The 18358-nt window shown below is 44.0% G+C and overlaps 1 protein-coding gene across 1 annotated transcript in view; it reads right to left on the bottom strand.

Moving 5' to 3' along the window:
* galns (galactosamine (N-acetyl)-6-sulfatase) overlaps window positions 1-18358 on the bottom strand; it is a 60958-nt gene that overhangs the window by 22771 nt on the left and 19829 nt on the right. The window contains exons 5-9 of the mRNA XM_048605932.1: window positions 15982-16048; window positions 13057-13184; window positions 12316-12455; window positions 4944-5047; window positions 1386-1522 (exon numbers count right to left, since the gene is read on the bottom strand). Coding sequence (XP_048461889.1) covers window positions 1386-1522; window positions 4944-5047; window positions 12316-12455; window positions 13057-13184; window positions 15982-16048 — 576 coding nt within the window. The remainder of the gene's footprint in view (window positions 1-1385; window positions 1523-4943; window positions 5048-12315; window positions 12456-13056; window positions 13185-15981; window positions 16049-18358) is intronic.

Genomic DNA, 18358 nt, shown 5'->3' with positions numbered 1-18358 from the left:
GACCTCATGGCTCCGAAACTCAATCCCTCTACCAATAAAACCTAACATACTGTACGCCTTCTTAACAACACTATCAACCTGGGTGGCAACTTTCAGTGATCTATGCACATGGACACCGAGATCTTTCTGCTCATCCACACTACCAAGAATCTTACCATTAGCCCAGTACTCTGTATTCCTGTTACTCCTTCCAAAGTGAATCACCTCACACTTTTCCGCATTAAACTCCATTTGCCACCTCTCAGCCCAGCTCTGCAGCTTATCTATGTCCCTCTGTAACCTGCAACATCCTTCCGCACTATCCACAACTCCACCAACTTTGGTGTCATCCGCAAATTTACTAACCCATCCTTCTACGCCCTCATCCAGGTCATTTATAAAAATGACAAACAGCAGTGGCCCCAAAACAGATCCTTGAGGTACACCACTAGTAACTGAACTCCAGGATGAACATTTCCCATCAACCACCACCCTCTGTCTTCTTACAGCTAGCCAATTTCTGATCCAAACCGCTAAATCACCCTCAATCCCATGCCTCCGTATTTTCTGCAATAGTCTACCATGGGGAACCTTATCAAACGCTTTACTGAAATCCATATACACCACATCAACCACTTTACCCTCATCTCAAAGAACTCAATAAGGTTTGTGAGGCACGACCTACCCTTCACAAAACCGTGTTGACTATCCCTAATCAAATTATTCCTTTCCAGATGATTATAAATCCTATCTCTTATAATCCTTTCCAACACTTTACCCACAACCGAAGTAAGGCTCACTGGTCTATAATTACCAGGGTTGTCTCTACTCCCCTTCTTGAACAAGGGGACAACATTTGCTAGTCTCCAGTCTTCTGGCACTATTCCTGGAGACAATGACGACATAAAGATCAAAGCCAAAGGCTCTGCAATCTCCTCTCTAGCTTCCCAGAGAATCCTAGGATAAATCCCATCCGGCCCAGGGGACTTATCTATTTTCACACCTTCCAGAATTGCTAACACCTCCTCCTTATGAACCTCAATCCCGTCTAGTCTAATAGACTGTACCTCAGTATTCTCCTCGACTACATTGTCTCTCCGTTACATCAGCTCTCCTTTTTCTGCTGGCCTAAGGAGTCCAACCTACCATCATTCTGGCCAGTCCAGTTTCTGGCCAGTCTACTTCAAACCTAGCAATCTGTTTCAACCCTGGGAGTGTTTGATGGGGACAGTGTAGAGGGAGCTTCACTCTATATCTAACGCATGCCTTGTAATGTTTAGTTTTGACCTGGATGCATGCAGTGAAAAGTACTGTTTCTGCTTTCAGGCTGTCCCAGCTCTCCCCTCAATGGGTTTTTACTATTTTTAATAAAAATCCCACCCTCTCCCTGAACCGGAGCTGGGTACCTGCTGATAATCTTATTCTGGAACAGCACAGGTGAAAGATCAATCCCATCCAATTGCCGGTCAGTGGGTGGTTGAAGCCCAGCCAGTGTCAAGCTGGTTGTGAATAGGTCCATGACAGTACCCAGCTGATAACTGATCTGTAACCATAAAGCAAACCAAATTTTAGTTCCAAATCACATAAGACAAAATTTGGCAGCTGAAGCACATTTAATAGCACAGAAGTCTGCAGGTGGGGATCCCACTGCCTTCCCTCCTCCACTCTGATTAGGACCCATGCCATAGACAGCCTTTGCTCCTGCCACTAATATAAACCTTTAAGTGAACGATTGATGTCTGATTAAGGACCTCATCCCAAAGCGGCTGGAACTCACCCAGTGGTGGGTACCTGTAAGGTAAACATAATGGGATAGAGGGTTCCCTCTTTCAATTCCACCTACTGCTTGAGGAAATGTCCTGGCATCAGGAAGCAAGGGCAGATGGCCACACCCTCTGTAGCTGCCAAATCCCTCCTCCCTGAGTCCCACTTCAGAAATTATGCCTGGTTCTATCAACTGGGGGCCTGAGGCTGCTGTAGCATCAGCACTAGCCACTGGTGCTCCTGAACAACAGAGAGCTATCTCAGTGGCTCAGTGGGCTGGACATCTGAGCCGGCTTCCTTGATTCTGAGCAAGGCCACCAATGCAGAGTTAAATAAGTATTCAGCAGGACTTCATGGAAAAAGCTGATGCAAGGCTCTCATCAGCTTTTAAAAGTGCCTCTAAAAAAATACCTATCCCGAATATTGTCTATGAATTGTATTTACATAACAGCCTAATGGCCTACTCTTGCACCTATTTTCTATAATGTCTTTCATGACGGCAGGATGTCCAAAACCCTCACTAGAGTGGCAAGTGGAAATCAAGCCCTGCAATTCCTGGACTCATCAAGAAAGTTAAAGTCGTTTTAAAAAAAAAACACACAGAATTCCCCAACTTACTCACCTTTCAGACCCAGGTTTACAGAAAGGAGGGGCCTGGTTTCAGTTCTTATTGATAAGTACTATTCATTATAAACAAATAGATTCTAACTACTGTTGAGGTTGGTTGGCTCGCCGAGCTGTTTTTTGTTCCGCAGACGTTTCGTTACCGTGCTGGGTAACATCCTCAATGCAGCCTCTGATGAAGCGTCAGTGTGTTTTCCCGCCTGGTTTTTAAACTCTGGGGTCCGTTGCGATGGGTTGCCTCACTTCCGGGTTTCCTCCGTAGTGGAATGTATATGGGGTCGAGTTCAATGTGTTTATTAATAGCCTACTTCGTGGAGTGCCATGCTTCCAGGAATTCTCGTGCTTGTCTCTGCCTAGCCTGTCCCAGGATCTTGGTGTTGTCCCAGTCGAAGTCGTGGGAACTAATCTCAATCCACATGGACAAGCTGAACCACGTAACGAAACGTCTGCGGAACAACAAAACAGTTCGGCGAGCCAACAAACCTCAACACCCACAAGCCAAGCTACAGATCTACTCCAAAACCTTAGAGATTCTAACTACAGATAAACAATTATGAACTGCTGATATATAACACTACTAGTTAAAACTCTAACCCATTTATGAAACTCACCCTCTACACACACACAAGTACAAATAAGCATTAAAAAATGGGTGTTATGGGCAGAGGGAAAGACAGGGAAGGTAGATCAATGATCCCTGTCCCACGGGGTTTGCTAAACTGATCCTTTTGCTGACTAAGAAAACTGCTTCTCCATCTTCCTTCTCCAGGTTCTCTCCCTTGTTTGCAGGAGACACAGAGTGACTGGTTCACACTTAGAAAAGCCTCTGATTTATTCATTAAGACTCTCAGTTTACAGCAACTGGTGAGGGGAAATAAAGTGGCTCTCCTCAGATCTGAGATGCTTTTTAATGCAGAACTAAAACAGCTCCTTCCCTTACAAAGGTCTGAGGACTTCTGACGCAAACATTCACAATCCCAAGCTGTTTAGTTCCCTAGAGGCCAGTCACATAATTATTGGCAAGGAGGAGGCCTTTGTCAACAATAACTAGTCACTAGTTCACAGATCACTCAACAACTTGTTGCTGGCTAAATCTTAACTTGTACACAGTTCCCTAGCTCCAGCTTGTCTACAGATAGAGATTTCCCCACTGTTTGAACCAATACCTGTGTAAACAGCACTTATAGTGAGTATCACATAACTTTACCAAGTGCAGCAACCCTTCAACAATCCTTGGCTTTTATATCAGTCAATTTCTCATTAAAGTCTACAGTCAAAAACACAGGTAAATAAAAAGATACCATCTTCACAAGCCGAAGAAGTATCAAGAGTAATGCATGAAAGCATGTGCAGTCATGGTTTAAGAGGTTGATAAATTTTTGGTCATCAGTAACATAAAGGATTATGAGGACAGTGTGTTAAAAGGTATTAAAAAGTGTTCAATCAGCCATGATCGTACGAAACATAACAGGCTTAATGGGTTGAATGGCCTATTCCTGTGGTTCCTGTACATGTTTGTGTGCACTTTTGTATCTATATGTAACACACAGTGGAGTTGGTTGCTGTTTCTGTGTGTACTGGTACAAAAGAAAATGAGTGAAGTGTATGAGGACTGGTGGGTGGCTGGTGATACTACTCAGACTGATTCCCTGTGTTGTAATTTCTATCATTCCATAATCTGGAAAAAGGAAGGAGCAGGTCAATGTTTCCTGGGAGGATTAAACGTCAGTCAGTGCTCTAGTCTGGAACACAAAAAGCCTGTGGTACAGCTCTACACAAGTCACCCAGTTTGTCAGAGGCTGAGGATGGTGACATTTGCTGGGCAGATACCAATACTCAGCTCATACTGGTTCCAACTCACCACTCACACCTTTGCTGATTTTCATCTGCAACCAGCTGCTGTTGCAGCTTTTCCCTGTCATCAGTTTGGATGAGATTAGACTGGACTCTTCTCTGCTGCCTCCTTGACACAGTGGCACATTAAAGCTCAATTATATGAGGCTGTGGAACAAGTCTTGAACAGATATTGATATCAGCTGCAGCCGTTGTTCCTCAGCAGATCAATATATACTGGTAATTCATTACACTCCCTCCCTCACTGGAATTAAAATGCATCACGTTAATTCATAACTGCTCCCCATACCATAGCCCTTCTTTCAGTCCCCAGAGCTAGCCCCCATTTCCCTCAACCATTCCTCCTCATGCTCTAGACCTGAATATCTCAGAATTTTACAGCACAGAAGAAAGCCACTCAGCCCAACAGGTTCCCCCATTGTTTATTCTCATCGAGTATCTATGCACCCCATTTCATCTTACCCCGTCACATATTTCTCTATTTCTTTCTCTTATGTTTATTCAATTTCCTCAATCTCTGCTATCTGCCTCAACTACTCCCTGCAGGAGCATGTTTCACATTCTCATTACTTTACACTTACAGCAATTTACCCTAAAATCAATCAACTTTCATAATATAAAGACCTCTATCAGAACATTCCTTGGTACAATCACAAGTTAGAGTGACCCCAGGTTAGAGCAACTACAGTAAATTTGCTCCCACCTGATGAAGAGGTGCTCACCTGTCCAGCAGGTATGCGTCCTGGCCACCAGGCAATTGCAGGCTCCCGCATTCCTCCCTCAAATGTTGTCTCCTTTCCACATAAGAATGGGCCATTACTCCCACCTACAGCAAAACAAACCTCAACATAAATTGATTGCAGGACAATCACTCTAGCTGCTGACACATTGCTAATAATAATTGTATTCATGTAACATCCTTGGGTGCTTCATGGAAGTATGACAGAGCACATTTTGATGTTAAGGCACATTAAACAGTATCAAGCAGATATTTAAGAGCTTGAACAAAAAAGTCAGATTAAGGAGTGTGTCAAAGGAGGACAGACAGGTAGAGAGATGGAGAGGTGTAGGAAGGCAATTTCACAGCTTCAAGCCCAGGCAGCTAAGCACACAGGCATTAATGTTGGAGCAATTAAAATCAGAAATGCTCAAGAGGCTGGAATTCAATAAGCACAGATATATTGGAAAGTTGTGGGATTGAAGAAGATTACAGAAACAAGGAGAGGAAGCCCATGGAGGCACTTGAAAACAAGGATGGGAATTTTTAAATTGAGGTGATGCTTGACTGGGAGCCAGTAAAGGTCAGATAGTGAAGGAATGATGGGTGAATGGGATTTAGCATGAATGAGTCAGCTCATATGACCTCAAGTTTAGGAAGGCTGCTATGTGAGAAGGCAGACAGAAGTGTTTTGGAATAATTAAATTTGGAGGTAACAAAGGCATGAATGAGGATTTCATCAGTGGATGAGCTGAGGGGGTGTGGAAGTAGTCAATGTTCTGTATTTATAGATTTACAAAAGGGAAATCATGCTTGACAAATCTATTGGAATTATTTGAGGATGCAACCAGTAGAGTTGATCAGGGCAGCTAGTGGATGTGGTTTATTTTGACTTTCAGAAGGCTTTCATCCAAGTTCCACATAATAGATTAATGTGTAAAATTAAAACACAAGATTGAGGGTAGTGTATTGAGCTAGATAGAAAATTGGTTAGCAGACAGGAAAAAAAAGAGTAGGAATAAATAAAAACCAAAAGAACTGCAGATGCTGTAAATCAGGAACAAAAACAAAGTTGCTGGAAAAGCTCAGCAGGTCTGGCAGCATCTGTGAAGGAAAAAATAGAGTTAACATTTCGGGTCTGGCAACCCTTCCTCAGAACTGATGGTGGCTGGGAAAACGTCAGTTTATATGCAGAAAAAAGGGAGGGGGATAGGGTAGGGAGTAAACAATAGGATAGAATCTAAAGAGAGAGAGAAGAGCAGTTGGATAGACAAATAGTTGATAACGATCAAGCTGGAAGGGTGACTGGTTGCTAATGGGGACTATTAGTGACTATTAGTGTTGAGTAGGAATAAATTGTATTTTTCTGAATGGCAAGCAGTGACTACTAGGATTCTGCAGGGATTGGTACTAAGACCCCAGCTATTCACAATATATGTTAATGATTTAGAAGAGTGAATTAAATGTAATATCTTAAAAATTGCAGATGACACAAAGCTGGGTGGAAGGGTGAGCTGTGAGGAGGATGTAGAGATGCTTCGGTGTGATTTGGATAGGATCAATGAGTGCACAAACATACGACAGATGCAGTATAACGTGGGTAAAGGTGAGGTTACAGTTCTTGGTTGGTTCGCCGAGCTGACTGGTTTTCGTGCAAATGTTTTGTCTCTCTTCTAGGTGACATTGTCAGTGCTGTCTAGCCTCCGTTGAAGCACTGTTGTTCTATCCGCTCTGAATTTGTATGGTCCGGTCTGTTATGGTGGATAGTCTTGTTTCTGGTTTTGCAGCGTTGTGGTATGTAGATGGGGTCTATTTCAACATGTTTGTTTACCGCACCAGTGGCTAAAAACCAAGACTCCAGGAATTCTTGTACTTGTCTTTGCCTTGCTTTGGCCTAGTACTGTAACTTTGTCCCAGTTAAACTGATGTCCTTATATGTTGGAGTGTATTGAAATGAGGACGAGTTGGTCGTGCCGTTTTGCTGTGAGTTGGTGTTCATGTATCCTGGTGGCGAGTTTCCTGCCTGTCTGTCCTATGTAGTGTTTCTCGCAGTTGCTGCATGGTATTTTGTATATCACATTTGTCCTGCTCATTGTGGTTATAGGGTCTTTTGTCTTTGAGAGTAACTAGCGAAGTGTGGCTGTTGGTTTGTGAGCTATTCTTATTCCAAGAGGTCATAGGAGTCTTGTAGACAGTTCTGATGTGTTTCTAACATAGGGTAGGGTGGCCAGTGTGTTGGGGCGTACAGCGTCTTCTTGGTGTTGTTTATTTGCCAGGCATCGACAGACAAAGCTGTTGGGATACCTATTGTTTGCAAAGACCGTACAGGTGTTCATCTTTGTCTTTGCGCAACTCCAGGGTGTTGCAGTGTGTTATTGCTCGTTTAAACAGAGTCTTGACACATCTCTGTTTATGGACGCTGGAGTGGTTACTCACAGCAAATCTGAAATTCTGAAGAAGGGTCCCGACCCAAAACGTCAACTTTCCTGCTCCTCTGATGCTGCCTGGCCCGCTGTGCTCCTCCAGCTCCACACTGTGTTATCTCTGACTCCAGCATCGGCAGTTCTTGCTATCTTAAAGAAGAAAGTGATAGTTCCTATGCACAGAGAATGCTTTACAATATTGGCTGAGATGGGGACCTGAAAGGAAAGGTCAGCAATCAGCAATTCAGTGCCAATAGGGTTTAGGGAACAGGAGATGGACCTCATAGTCAAGATGAGCTTATAGGAGATCATGAGAAGGGAGAGAAACAAGAAGATGATGAGGGTTCATGGTTAGAATAAAGAAGAACTTCAGAGAAAATTTAGCCCAGTGGTCTGTTGGAAAGGAGGGAAGTGACATGGGCACCTGATTTGATGTTCACAATCTTAGTAACAAAGAAATCTGTGTATTCTTTGCACTTATTGTTAAGAGCTCAGAGTGAAGGAGTCAGGATTAATGAGGCAGTTTGAAGCTGTGGATTCCCTTTGCATTCCAGAATGATCCTGGAATTGTGAGCAGCTTTGGAAGATGACAATAGGACCTGATAGAGTTTTATGTGGTCCAGCCAGATCTGGGAGTTGATGGTTTTACTTATTTGCTCACGGGGTGTGGACATCACTGGTGAGATCAACATTTATTGCACATCCCTAATTCAGCTCGAGAAGGTGGTGGTGAGATGCCTTTTCAAACCATTGTAGTCAGTGGGGTGCAGGGACACTGACAGTACTGTTAGGAAAGGAGTAACAGGATTTGGACCCAGTGACAGTTGAGGAACAGCAATATATTTCCAAGTTGGGATGGTGAGAATTTGCAAACAGTAAGATTTTATGTCTGCAGTCCTTCTTCTAGGTTACGGCTGAAGGTGCTACTGAAGGGCCTTTGGCAAATTGTTGCAGTCACCTGTCATACCCATTTGAACACCCAAACACATTCCACCTACCTCTCTCCTACTTAAAAATCCTTATTCTCTACCACCCTGCCAAATTTGAAAATGTGGAAGAATGGGTCAGGCCAAAGTGTGATTTGGTTATAATACCCACAAAGTGGTTGTGCAATGCAAAATACACATCTAGGTGGAAAGGAACAGTTGGAGTACCTGCTTTTTCTCAACCAGTGATGAGTTGTTTGAGGAGCTCTTTGGTGAGTGCCAAGTGATGCACCGAAGGAAACTGCAAGGTTAACTAACAGGGATGGTGGAAGGTGGGTAGGAGTTTTTGTTTTAATTCATTCATAGAACATAAGAACCAGGAGCAGGAGGAGGCCATCTGGCCCTTCAAGCCTGCTCTGCCACTCAATAAGATCATGGCTGATCTTTTCATGGCCTCAGTTCCACTTACCCACCCTCTCGCCATAACTCTTAATTCCCTTACTATTCAAAAAATTACCTATCATAGCTTTAAAAACATACAATGAGGAAGCATCAAATGCTTCACTGGACAGGGAATTTCACCAATTCACAACCTTTTGGATGAAGAAGTTCCTCCTCAATTCAGTTCTAAATCTGCACCACCTAATTTTGAGGCAATGCCCTCATGTTCTAGTTTCAGCCGCCAGTGGAAACAACCTCCCTGCTTCTATCTTCTCTATTCCCTTCATAATGTTATATGTTTCTATAGGATCCCCCTCATTCTTCTAAGCTCCAATGAATATAATCCCACTCTATTCAGCCTCTCCTCATAAACCAACGCTCTCTGGAATCAACCTAGTGAACCTCCTCTGCACCCCCTCCAGTGCCAGTACATTCTTTCTCAAGTAAGGAAACCAAAACTGTACACAGTACTCCAGGTTTGGCCTCACCAGCACCCTATACAGCTGCAACATAACTACCCTGCTTTTAAACTCAATCCCTCTAGCAATGAAGGAAAAAATTCCATTTGCCTTCTTAATTACCTGTGGTACCTGCAAACCAACCTTCTGCGATTCATGCACAAGGACACCCAGGTCCCTCTGCAGAGCAGCATGCTGCAATTTTTTACATTCAAATAATATTCCCTTTTACTATTATTTCGATCAAAATGGATGATTTCACATTTATCAACATTGGACTCCAACTTCCAGACCTTCGCTCACTCACTTAATCTATCTATATCCCTCTGCAAACATTCAGAGTCCCCTGCACACTTTGCTCTACCATTCATCTCAGTATCATCCGCAAACTTTGACACACTACACATGGTCCCCATCTCCAAATCATTTGTGTAATTTATAAACAATTGTGGTCCCAGTACTGATCCCTGAGGCACACCACTAGTCAGTGTTCACCAAGCAGAAAAGCACTCGTTTATCCTCACTCTTTGCTTCCTGTTAGTTAACTAATCCTTGATCTATGCTAATACATTGTCTGTAACACCATACACTTCTTTCTTATGTAGCAGCCTTTTGTGCGGCTCCTTGTCGAATGCCTTTTGGAAATCCAGATATACCACATGTCTTGGGTCCCTGTTGTCCACCATGCTCATAACGTCTTCATAGAATTCATGGGATGTGGGCATCGTTGGCTGGGCCAGCATTTGTTGTCCATCTCTAGTTGCCCTTGAAAAGGCGGTAGTGAGCTTCTGAAGGTTTGGTATAGGGAATTGGGAAGGCAAAGTACTTGTGAGGGAAGACGTGAAAGGATGCTAAAAGAGGTAGGGATAGGGAGTGGTGAGGCTGTGACAGGATTTGAAAAGAAGGTTAAGATTTTAAAATTGAGGCAGAGCTCTTAAGAGACACAGAATTTCCTTACCAAACTCACTTAAACTATCTATGGCCCTCTGCAAACATTCAGAGTCCTCTGAACACTTTGCTCTACCACTCATTTTAGTGTCAGCTGCAGAAAATACTATCAGAAGGGGGCATAATTTTAAGGTGATTGGAGGAAGGTATACGGTAGATGTCAGAGGTTGGTTCTTTACACAGAGAGTGGTGGGTGCGTGGAATGTGCTGCCAGCGATGGTAGTAGAGTCAGATACATTAGGGACATTTAAGCGACTCTTGGATAGGCACATGAATGATAGTAAAATGTAGGGAATGCAGGTTAGTTCGATCTTAGAGTAGGATAATAGGTCAGCACAACATTGTGGACTGAAGGGCCTGTACTGTGCTGTACTGTTCTATGTCCTATGTTCTAAACTCCCCTGTGCTGCACACTGGCAGCAGAAGGCTTGTACAGGAGATTACTGGGGGGCTGGGAATAATGAAGTTTGAGAGTTGAGAGGTTGTGGAAGGTGGCAGATTACAATTTGGTTTTGAGGATCAGCAGTGCTGAAGATGTGTTTTCAGAAAAGGAGAAGATTACCTCTCATCTCATATGCATTCAGATATAGCAGGTAACCTAGGCAGCCCATACATCAGGTTTGAGACCAAAATTATTCTGTTTAAATTAAACAATGTGACTCACCAGACTAGGAATGTTGTTGAGTGTTCTTTGTTCTTGAATTATTATGCAATTTACGTTGTAATGAATTGGGAAATCTTGTAAAGATTTGGTAAATTACCTTCAATATTTATAAAAATGTGTGAGGTCGCACATTTTGTAAGGAGACATAAAGAAGCTACATGCTCCTTGGAAAATCCAAATATGAACAGAGTAGAAGAACATGGAGATCTGGGTCTAAAAATATACAATCAATAAAAGGAGTGATGTAGATTATTAGGGCTTTAATCAAAGCAAACAAAACCCTGGGCTTAATTTCTTTGATGAATAAGATTGAAAGGTAGAGAAGTTATGTGAAAAATTTTCAGTATACTATATTTTTTATACTTTGGATACTTGTGGTTTCCAAATCATAAAATGAATATACAGACAGTGGAAATGCTTCACTAAAATTACACATAAATTCTCAGTTCCTATGTATCAGGAAAGGCTAAACAGGTTTGGGGATTTTTGAACAGGGGTGACATGATTGAAATCTTTAAAGGTGTGACGAAGTTTTTTAGGATTGATATAGAGAATGTTTTCATTTGTGAGAAATACCAAAACCAGGGTGATGAAATATGATAATCACCAAGGAATACAACAGGAAATTTAGGAGAAATCTCTCTACCCAGAGAGTGATGAGAACTCACAAACACAAACAGAAATAGGATCAATATATTTAAAGACAAGTTAGATAAATACATGATGCAGAAAGTAATTGAGAAGTAACAATGTTACATTTCTTCACCCAAAGAGTAGTAAGCCTGTGGAATTCATTACCATAGAAAGTAGTTGATTGCCACAACACTGAATGTATTCAAGAGGCGACTAGATATAGCACTTGGGGCGAATGGGATCAAAGTTTATGTGGAGAAAGAAGGACTAGGCTACTGAGTTGGACAATCAGCGATGATTGTGAAGAATGGCGGAGCAGGCTCGGAGGGCTGAATGGCCGCCTCTTGCTCCTATCTTCAATGTAATTCTACTGGAGACATTGAAGAAAGACATGTCAAAGAAACAGATATTTAAGCCATTGTAATTTGAACATCCCCACCCCTTCCTGATCCTCCTCAGATGTGGGGCAGTAGGCAACAACTACTTGTAAGGTAAGACTATTTCTGGGAGCAAATGATGTGTCTGAATGTATGATGCCAGTAACCAAAGGTCACTATATAAGATAATTGACACAAATATCTGAGGAGTGATGAGGAGATCTGAAATACATGAATAGCAATAACTTTAAAAGTGAATTTGAAATATACTTGAAGGGAAAAATATTTGCAGGGCCATCAGGAAAGAGCACATGGAGTTGGATCAATTAAAGAGCTCTAAGAGTCAGCACAGGCATGATAGGCTGAATACCTTTCTTCTATGCTGTATCTTTGTATGATTCTAAACTATTCGTAAGAAACATGAATTGTAGTAACCATGAAGGAAGCGACAGACACCTCCTTCAGTGTGTTACTTATGTTTCCTACCTGTCACTAAATGAACCCACCTTGATTGGGGGCTGAGACGAGTGCAGCTCCATTATCTGATGTGAAAAACACAAATGTGCTGTTGGCGATGTTTTGGGTGTGCAGTTCCTGTAGGATTTTCCCAATGCTGACATCTATTTCACGGACTGCATCCCCATATCTGGAAACAGTCCAAAAACAACATTACAATGCAAAAAAACACAGCAAACAGCACCAATTTCACAGCTCACAATGACAATTGATTAAACTGAAGTATTGACGTTTTTCTTGCTCAGAGAGAGCCCAGTAAATTGTGAAACTGTCCATATGCTCTGAGAAATCCATGTTTCTCTGCAAACTTCACACAGTCTCTCTCCCTGGAGATCACTGTGTTTACCCAACTCTAGGGAGCTTATGGGTGATTGTCTCAGCTAAGGCACAAGGATTCCAAAGGACGCAGTGGAGGGAGTACTGCTGGCTTTTAACCAGCTACAACCATTAATCTGGCCAGGGCAGAGATGGGATGAAGATTAAATATTTGTCTAGCATGCACCAAACAAACTATATTAGTCTGCAGGAATATCTGAGTCATGCAGAAAGTATCTTAACCCATAGTGTCAAATCTCATCCTCAGTTTAGTGAATCACAGAGATCAGATCAATAAGCCTGTTACAGAAAGCTCATTGTTACAAACAACCCTGGGAACCTCACACGTACAGTCTTAACCACAATGAGTTTAGCAATGTCACTGTTTAGAACAGAATGCACTGACCGGTACTTACAAGCCTCTCTGACTTGTTCCAAGGAAAGATCTTGATGCATAGACCGGTGCATGAGTTGCATCAACAGCCCAATAAAGGAGGAAGTTCTGCTTCTTGGCTGTCTGTCGCCTGATAAATGCAATTGCTTCCTGCACTTCCAAGAGACACATCATTAGAAAACTGACTGGATCATAATACACCAGACAAATCTGCAGCAGAGGGACTGACCCACACACTGGCCTGAAACTCCAGTCTGCAGCAGAGGGACCGAGCCTCACACAGGTCTGAGAATCCTGATATTTTCAGTATGACACTCACTATATCACACGTAATTTAATTTCTCGTGTTTGTGAAGTGTTTGGCTGGTGTGAGCGGGTTGTCCTTCAGTTATATTATGAATGAAGACACTATCCACATTCTGGGAGTTACCACTGGTCAGAAACTGAATTGGAATATACATATAAATACAGTGGCTATAAGAGCAGGTCAGAAGCTAGGAATACCGTAGGGAGTAACTCGCCTCCTGACTCCCCAAAGCCTGTCCACAATCTATAAGGCACACGTGAGGAGTGTGACGGAATTCTCCCCAGTTGAGTGCATGGGTGCAGCTCCAACTACATTCAAGAAGCTTGACACATCCAGGATGAAGCAGCCCGCTTGATTGACATAATTTCTACAAACATCACTCCGCCACCACTGACGCTCAGTAGCAGCAAGGTGTAGTATCCACAAGATGCACTGCAGAAGTTTACCCAGGCTTATTAAGCAGCACTTTCCAAACCTGCGACCACTTCAATCTAGAAGAACAAGGACAGCAGATACATTTCTTTTTTATTCATTCACGGGATGAGGGCATCGCTGACTAGGCAGCATTTATTGCCGTGGGAGCTCCACCACCTGCAAGTATTTGCGTCAGTGGTGGCGGAGTGGTGTTTGTAGAAATGATGTCAATCAAGCAGGCTGCTTCATTAAAATGCCACTCCCTTTTCCGTTGTCAGCCAAAAATGATTTTATTTTGTATTCACTCATGGGATGTGGGCATCGCCGGCTGGCCAGCATTTATTGCCCATCCCTAGTTGCCCTTGAGAAAGAGGTGTTTGAGCTGCCTTCTTGGATCACTACAGTCTATAAGCTGCAGGTAGAAAGACAATGCCCTTAGGGGGAGGCAATTCCAGGATTTTTACCCAGCAACACTGAAGGAAGGTGATATATTCCCAAGTCAGAATGGAGAGTGACTTTGAGGGGTACTTGCAGGTGGTGGAGCTCCCACAGCAATAAATGCTGCCTAGTCAGCGATGCCCTCATCCCGTGAATGAATAAAAAAGAAATGTATCTGCTGTCCTTGTTCTTCTAGATTGAAGTGGTCGCAGGTTTGGAAAGTGCTGCTTAATAAGCCTGGGTAAACTTCTGCAGTGCATCTTGTGGATACTACACCTTGCTGCTACTGAGCGTCAGTGGTGGCGGAGTGATGTCTGTAGAAATTATGTCAATCAAGCGGGCTGCTTCATCCTGGATGTGTCAAGCTTCTTGAATGTAGTTGGAGCTGCACCCATGCACTCAACTGGGGAGAATTCCGTCACACTCCTGACGTGTGCCTTATAGATTGTGGACAGGCTTTGGGGAGGCAGGAGGCGAGTTACTCCCTACGGTATTCCTAGCTTCTGACCTGCTCTTATAGCCGCTGTATTTATATATATATTCCAATTCAGTTTCTGACCAGTGGTAACTCCCAGAATGTGGATAGTGGGGAATTCAGCAATGGTGATACAACTGAATGTCAAGGGGTGATGGTTTGACTGTCTTTTATTGGAGATGGTCATTGTCTGCTATTTGTGTGGTGTAAATGTTACTTGCCACTTGTCGGCCCAAGTCTGGATACTGTCCAGGTCTTGTTGCATTTGGATACGGACTGCTTCAGTATCTGAGGAGTTGCAAATGATGCTGAACATTGTGTAATCATCAATGAACATCCCCACTTCTGACCTTATGACGGAGGAAAGGTCATTGATGAAGCCGCTGAAGATGGTTGGGCTAGTACACTATTCTGAGGAGCTCCTGCAGAGACGTCCTGGAGCTAAGATGACTGAGCTCCAACAACCACAACCATCTTGCTACGTGCCAGGTATGAATTCAACCATCAGAATATTCATGATTCCCACTAACTCCAGTTTTGCTCCTTGATGCCACACTCAGTCAAATGCAGCTTTGATGTTCTGGAATTCAGCTCCTTTATCCATGTTTAGACCAAGGCTGTAATAAAGTTAAGACTGAGTGGGCCTGGTGGAACCCAAACTGGGCATCACTGAGCAGGTTATTGCTGAGCAGGTGTTGCTTGATAGCGCTGTTGATGACACCTTCCATCACTTTACTGATGACAGAGTAGACTGATGGGGCAGTAACTGGCCAGGTTGGATTTGTCCTGCTCTTCGCATACAGGACATATCTGGCCAATCTTCCACATTTTAGGGTAGATACCAGCATTGTAACTGTACTGGAACAACTTGGCTAGGGGAGCAGCAAGTCTGGAGCACAAATCATCTGCATTATTACTGGAATGCTGTCAGGACCCATAGCATTTGCAGCATCCACTGCTGCCATGCATTTTTTTGATATCACATGGAGTGAACTGAATTGGCTGTAGACATTTGTGGAGCTGCGGACCATTGGAGGAGGGCGTGATAGAGCGTTCACTTGGCACTTCTGGCTGAAGATTGCTGCGAATGCTTTCATGTGAGTAAATTTCTGCTTTAAACCCAAGGATTTAAATTCATTCAAAATATTAATCAGGAAAAAATATTAAAGGATATGGAATGTAACAGTCATATTGGACTTGAAACATTAACACTGTTTCTCTTTCCACAGATGCTGCCAGATCTGCTGGGTTTCTGCAACATTCTCTGTGTTTGTTAGAGGGTATTCATAACCATGGTGACATGGCTGCATTACCTGTAAATAGATCTGAGTGAGGTTGGATTCTCCAGTTTTTGACTCAATCTTAAATTCTTCGTAATACCTGTGAAAGAACCACAGACACTGAGTTATCTTTCGTCAAAATAGTTTTTGCATTGAATTCTCACAGTGGACACTGCACAGACCAGGAGAACATCCTTAGGTGTGGGAACTGAGGAGAAGTGAGTGAATGGTGAATTGAGATTTTGGATAGAGAACAGGATGAATGGGACAGCATGGAAGACCAAGGTGAAGAGGATGACAGGGTGAAATCAAAGTTGCAGTTACCGGCCTGATTATAAAAGTAGATTGCTTAGCTTCGTAAATTCATTGCAAATTAACATAACCCTATTTTCTATATCACTTTTGGTGATGTGAGAAGAGAGTTAAGGAGAAAGATCATGAGATATTTGATGGGATAAACATCTAAGCGAGAAATTATTAAAGGGTTTGACATCTTCTAAAGTAGATAAATTACCAGATCGAGATGACATATATTTCAGGTTGAGATAAATAGCAAGGCACGAAGGTGCAGAAACGCATATTTCAGTCCTGCCTGGTTATAGGAGTGGTGCTGGAGGATTGGAAGACTACCTTGTACTGTCATTTTAAAAGGGATGAGGGGATAATTTGCATATAGCATGCATTCCTTCATCAGAATTCATTGAATCATAGAATCCCTACAGTGTAGGGACAGGCCCTTCAGCCCAACAAGTCCACACCGAACCTCAGTGCTTCCCACCCAGACCAATCCCCCTATAACCCACCTAATCCACTCATCCCTGAACACTATGGACAATCTAGCATGGCCAATCCACCCAGCCTTCACATCTTTGGACTGTGGGAGGAAACCAGAGTACCTGGAGGAAACCCACGCAGACACGGGGAGAACGTGCAAACTCCATACAGACAGTCGCCCGAGGGTGGAATCAAACCCAGGACCCTGGCACTGTGAGGCAGCAGTGCTAATCATTGAGCCACTGTGCTGCCCCTTGGCCTAATGTCATTGATTGGTTTCTGGAAAATATGCAGAACAACTTTACACAGAACCAGAGATAGTAGGAACTGCAGATGCTGGAGAATCCGAGACAACAAGGTGCAGGGCTGGATGAACACAGCAGGCCAAGCAGCATCATAGGAGCAGAGAGGCTGACCCTTCATCAGAAAAGGGGGAGGGGAAGGGGGTTTTGAAATAAATAGGGAGAGAGTGGGAGGCGGATAGAAGAGGGATAGAGGAGAGGATAGGTGGAGAGGAAACAAACAGGTCGAAGAGGCGGGGATGGAGCCAGTAAAGGTGAGTGTAGGTAGGGAGTTAGGAAGGGGATAGGTCAGTCCAGGGAGGACGGACAGGTCAAGGGGGCGGGATGAGGTTGGTCGGTAGGAGATGGAGGTGCGGCTTGAGGTGGGAGGAGGGGATAGGTGGGAGGAAGAACAGGTTAGGGAGGCAGGGACGAGCTGGACTGGTTTTGGGATGCGGTAGGGGGAGGGGAGATTTTGAAACTTGTGAAATCCACATTGATACCATTGGGCTGCAGGGTTCCCAAGCCGAATATGAGTTGCTGTTCCTGCAACCTTCGGGTGGCATCGTTGTGGCACTGCAGGAGGCCCAGGATGGACATGTCGTCTGAGGAATGGGAGGGGGAGTTGAAATGGTTCGCAACTGGGAGGTGCAGTTGTTTATTGCGAACCGAGCGTAGGTGTTCTGCAAAGCGGTCCCCGAGTCTCCGCTTGGTTTCCCCGATGTAGAGGAAGCCACACCGGGTACAGCGGATGCAGTATACCACATTGGCAGATGTGCAGGTGAACATCTGCTTGATGTGGAAAGTCTTCTTGGGGCCTGGGATGGGGGTGAAGGAGGAGGTATGGGGGCAGGTGTAGCACTTCCCGCGGTTGCAGGGAAAAGTGCCGGGTGTGGTGGAGCTGGAGGGTGGTGTGGAGCGGACAAGGGAGTCACGGAGAGAGTTGTCCCTCCGGAAAGCAGATAAGGGTGGGGAGGGAAAGACGTCCAGTCCCTCTACACCTGCATTCCCCATGCAGATGGCCTTAAGGCCCTCCGCTTCTTCCTGTCCCGCAGGCCCGACCAGTCCCCCTCCACTGATACCCTCATCCGCTTAGCCGAACTCGTCCTCACACTCAACAACTTCTCTTTCAATTCCTCCCACTTCCTACAGACAAAGGGGGTAGCCATGGGTACCCGCATGGGCCCAAGCTACGCCTGCCTCTTTGTAGGTTACGTGGAACAATCCCTCTTCCGTACCTACACCGGCCCTAAACCCCACCTCTTCCTCCGTTACATTGATGACTGTATCGGCGCCGCCTCGTGCTCCCACGAGGAGCTCGAACAGTTCATACACTTCACTAACACCTTCCACCC

Source organism: Rhincodon typus, chromosome 15, assembly GCF_021869965.1.
Source record: "Rhincodon typus isolate 14 chromosome 15, sRhiTyp1.1, whole genome shotgun sequence".
Lineage (NCBI taxonomy): Eukaryota > Metazoa > Chordata > Chondrichthyes > Orectolobiformes > Rhincodontidae > Rhincodon > Rhincodon typus.
Note: the sequence above shows the minus strand (reverse complement) of the source record. Positions and strands in the feature narration are given on the sequence as shown.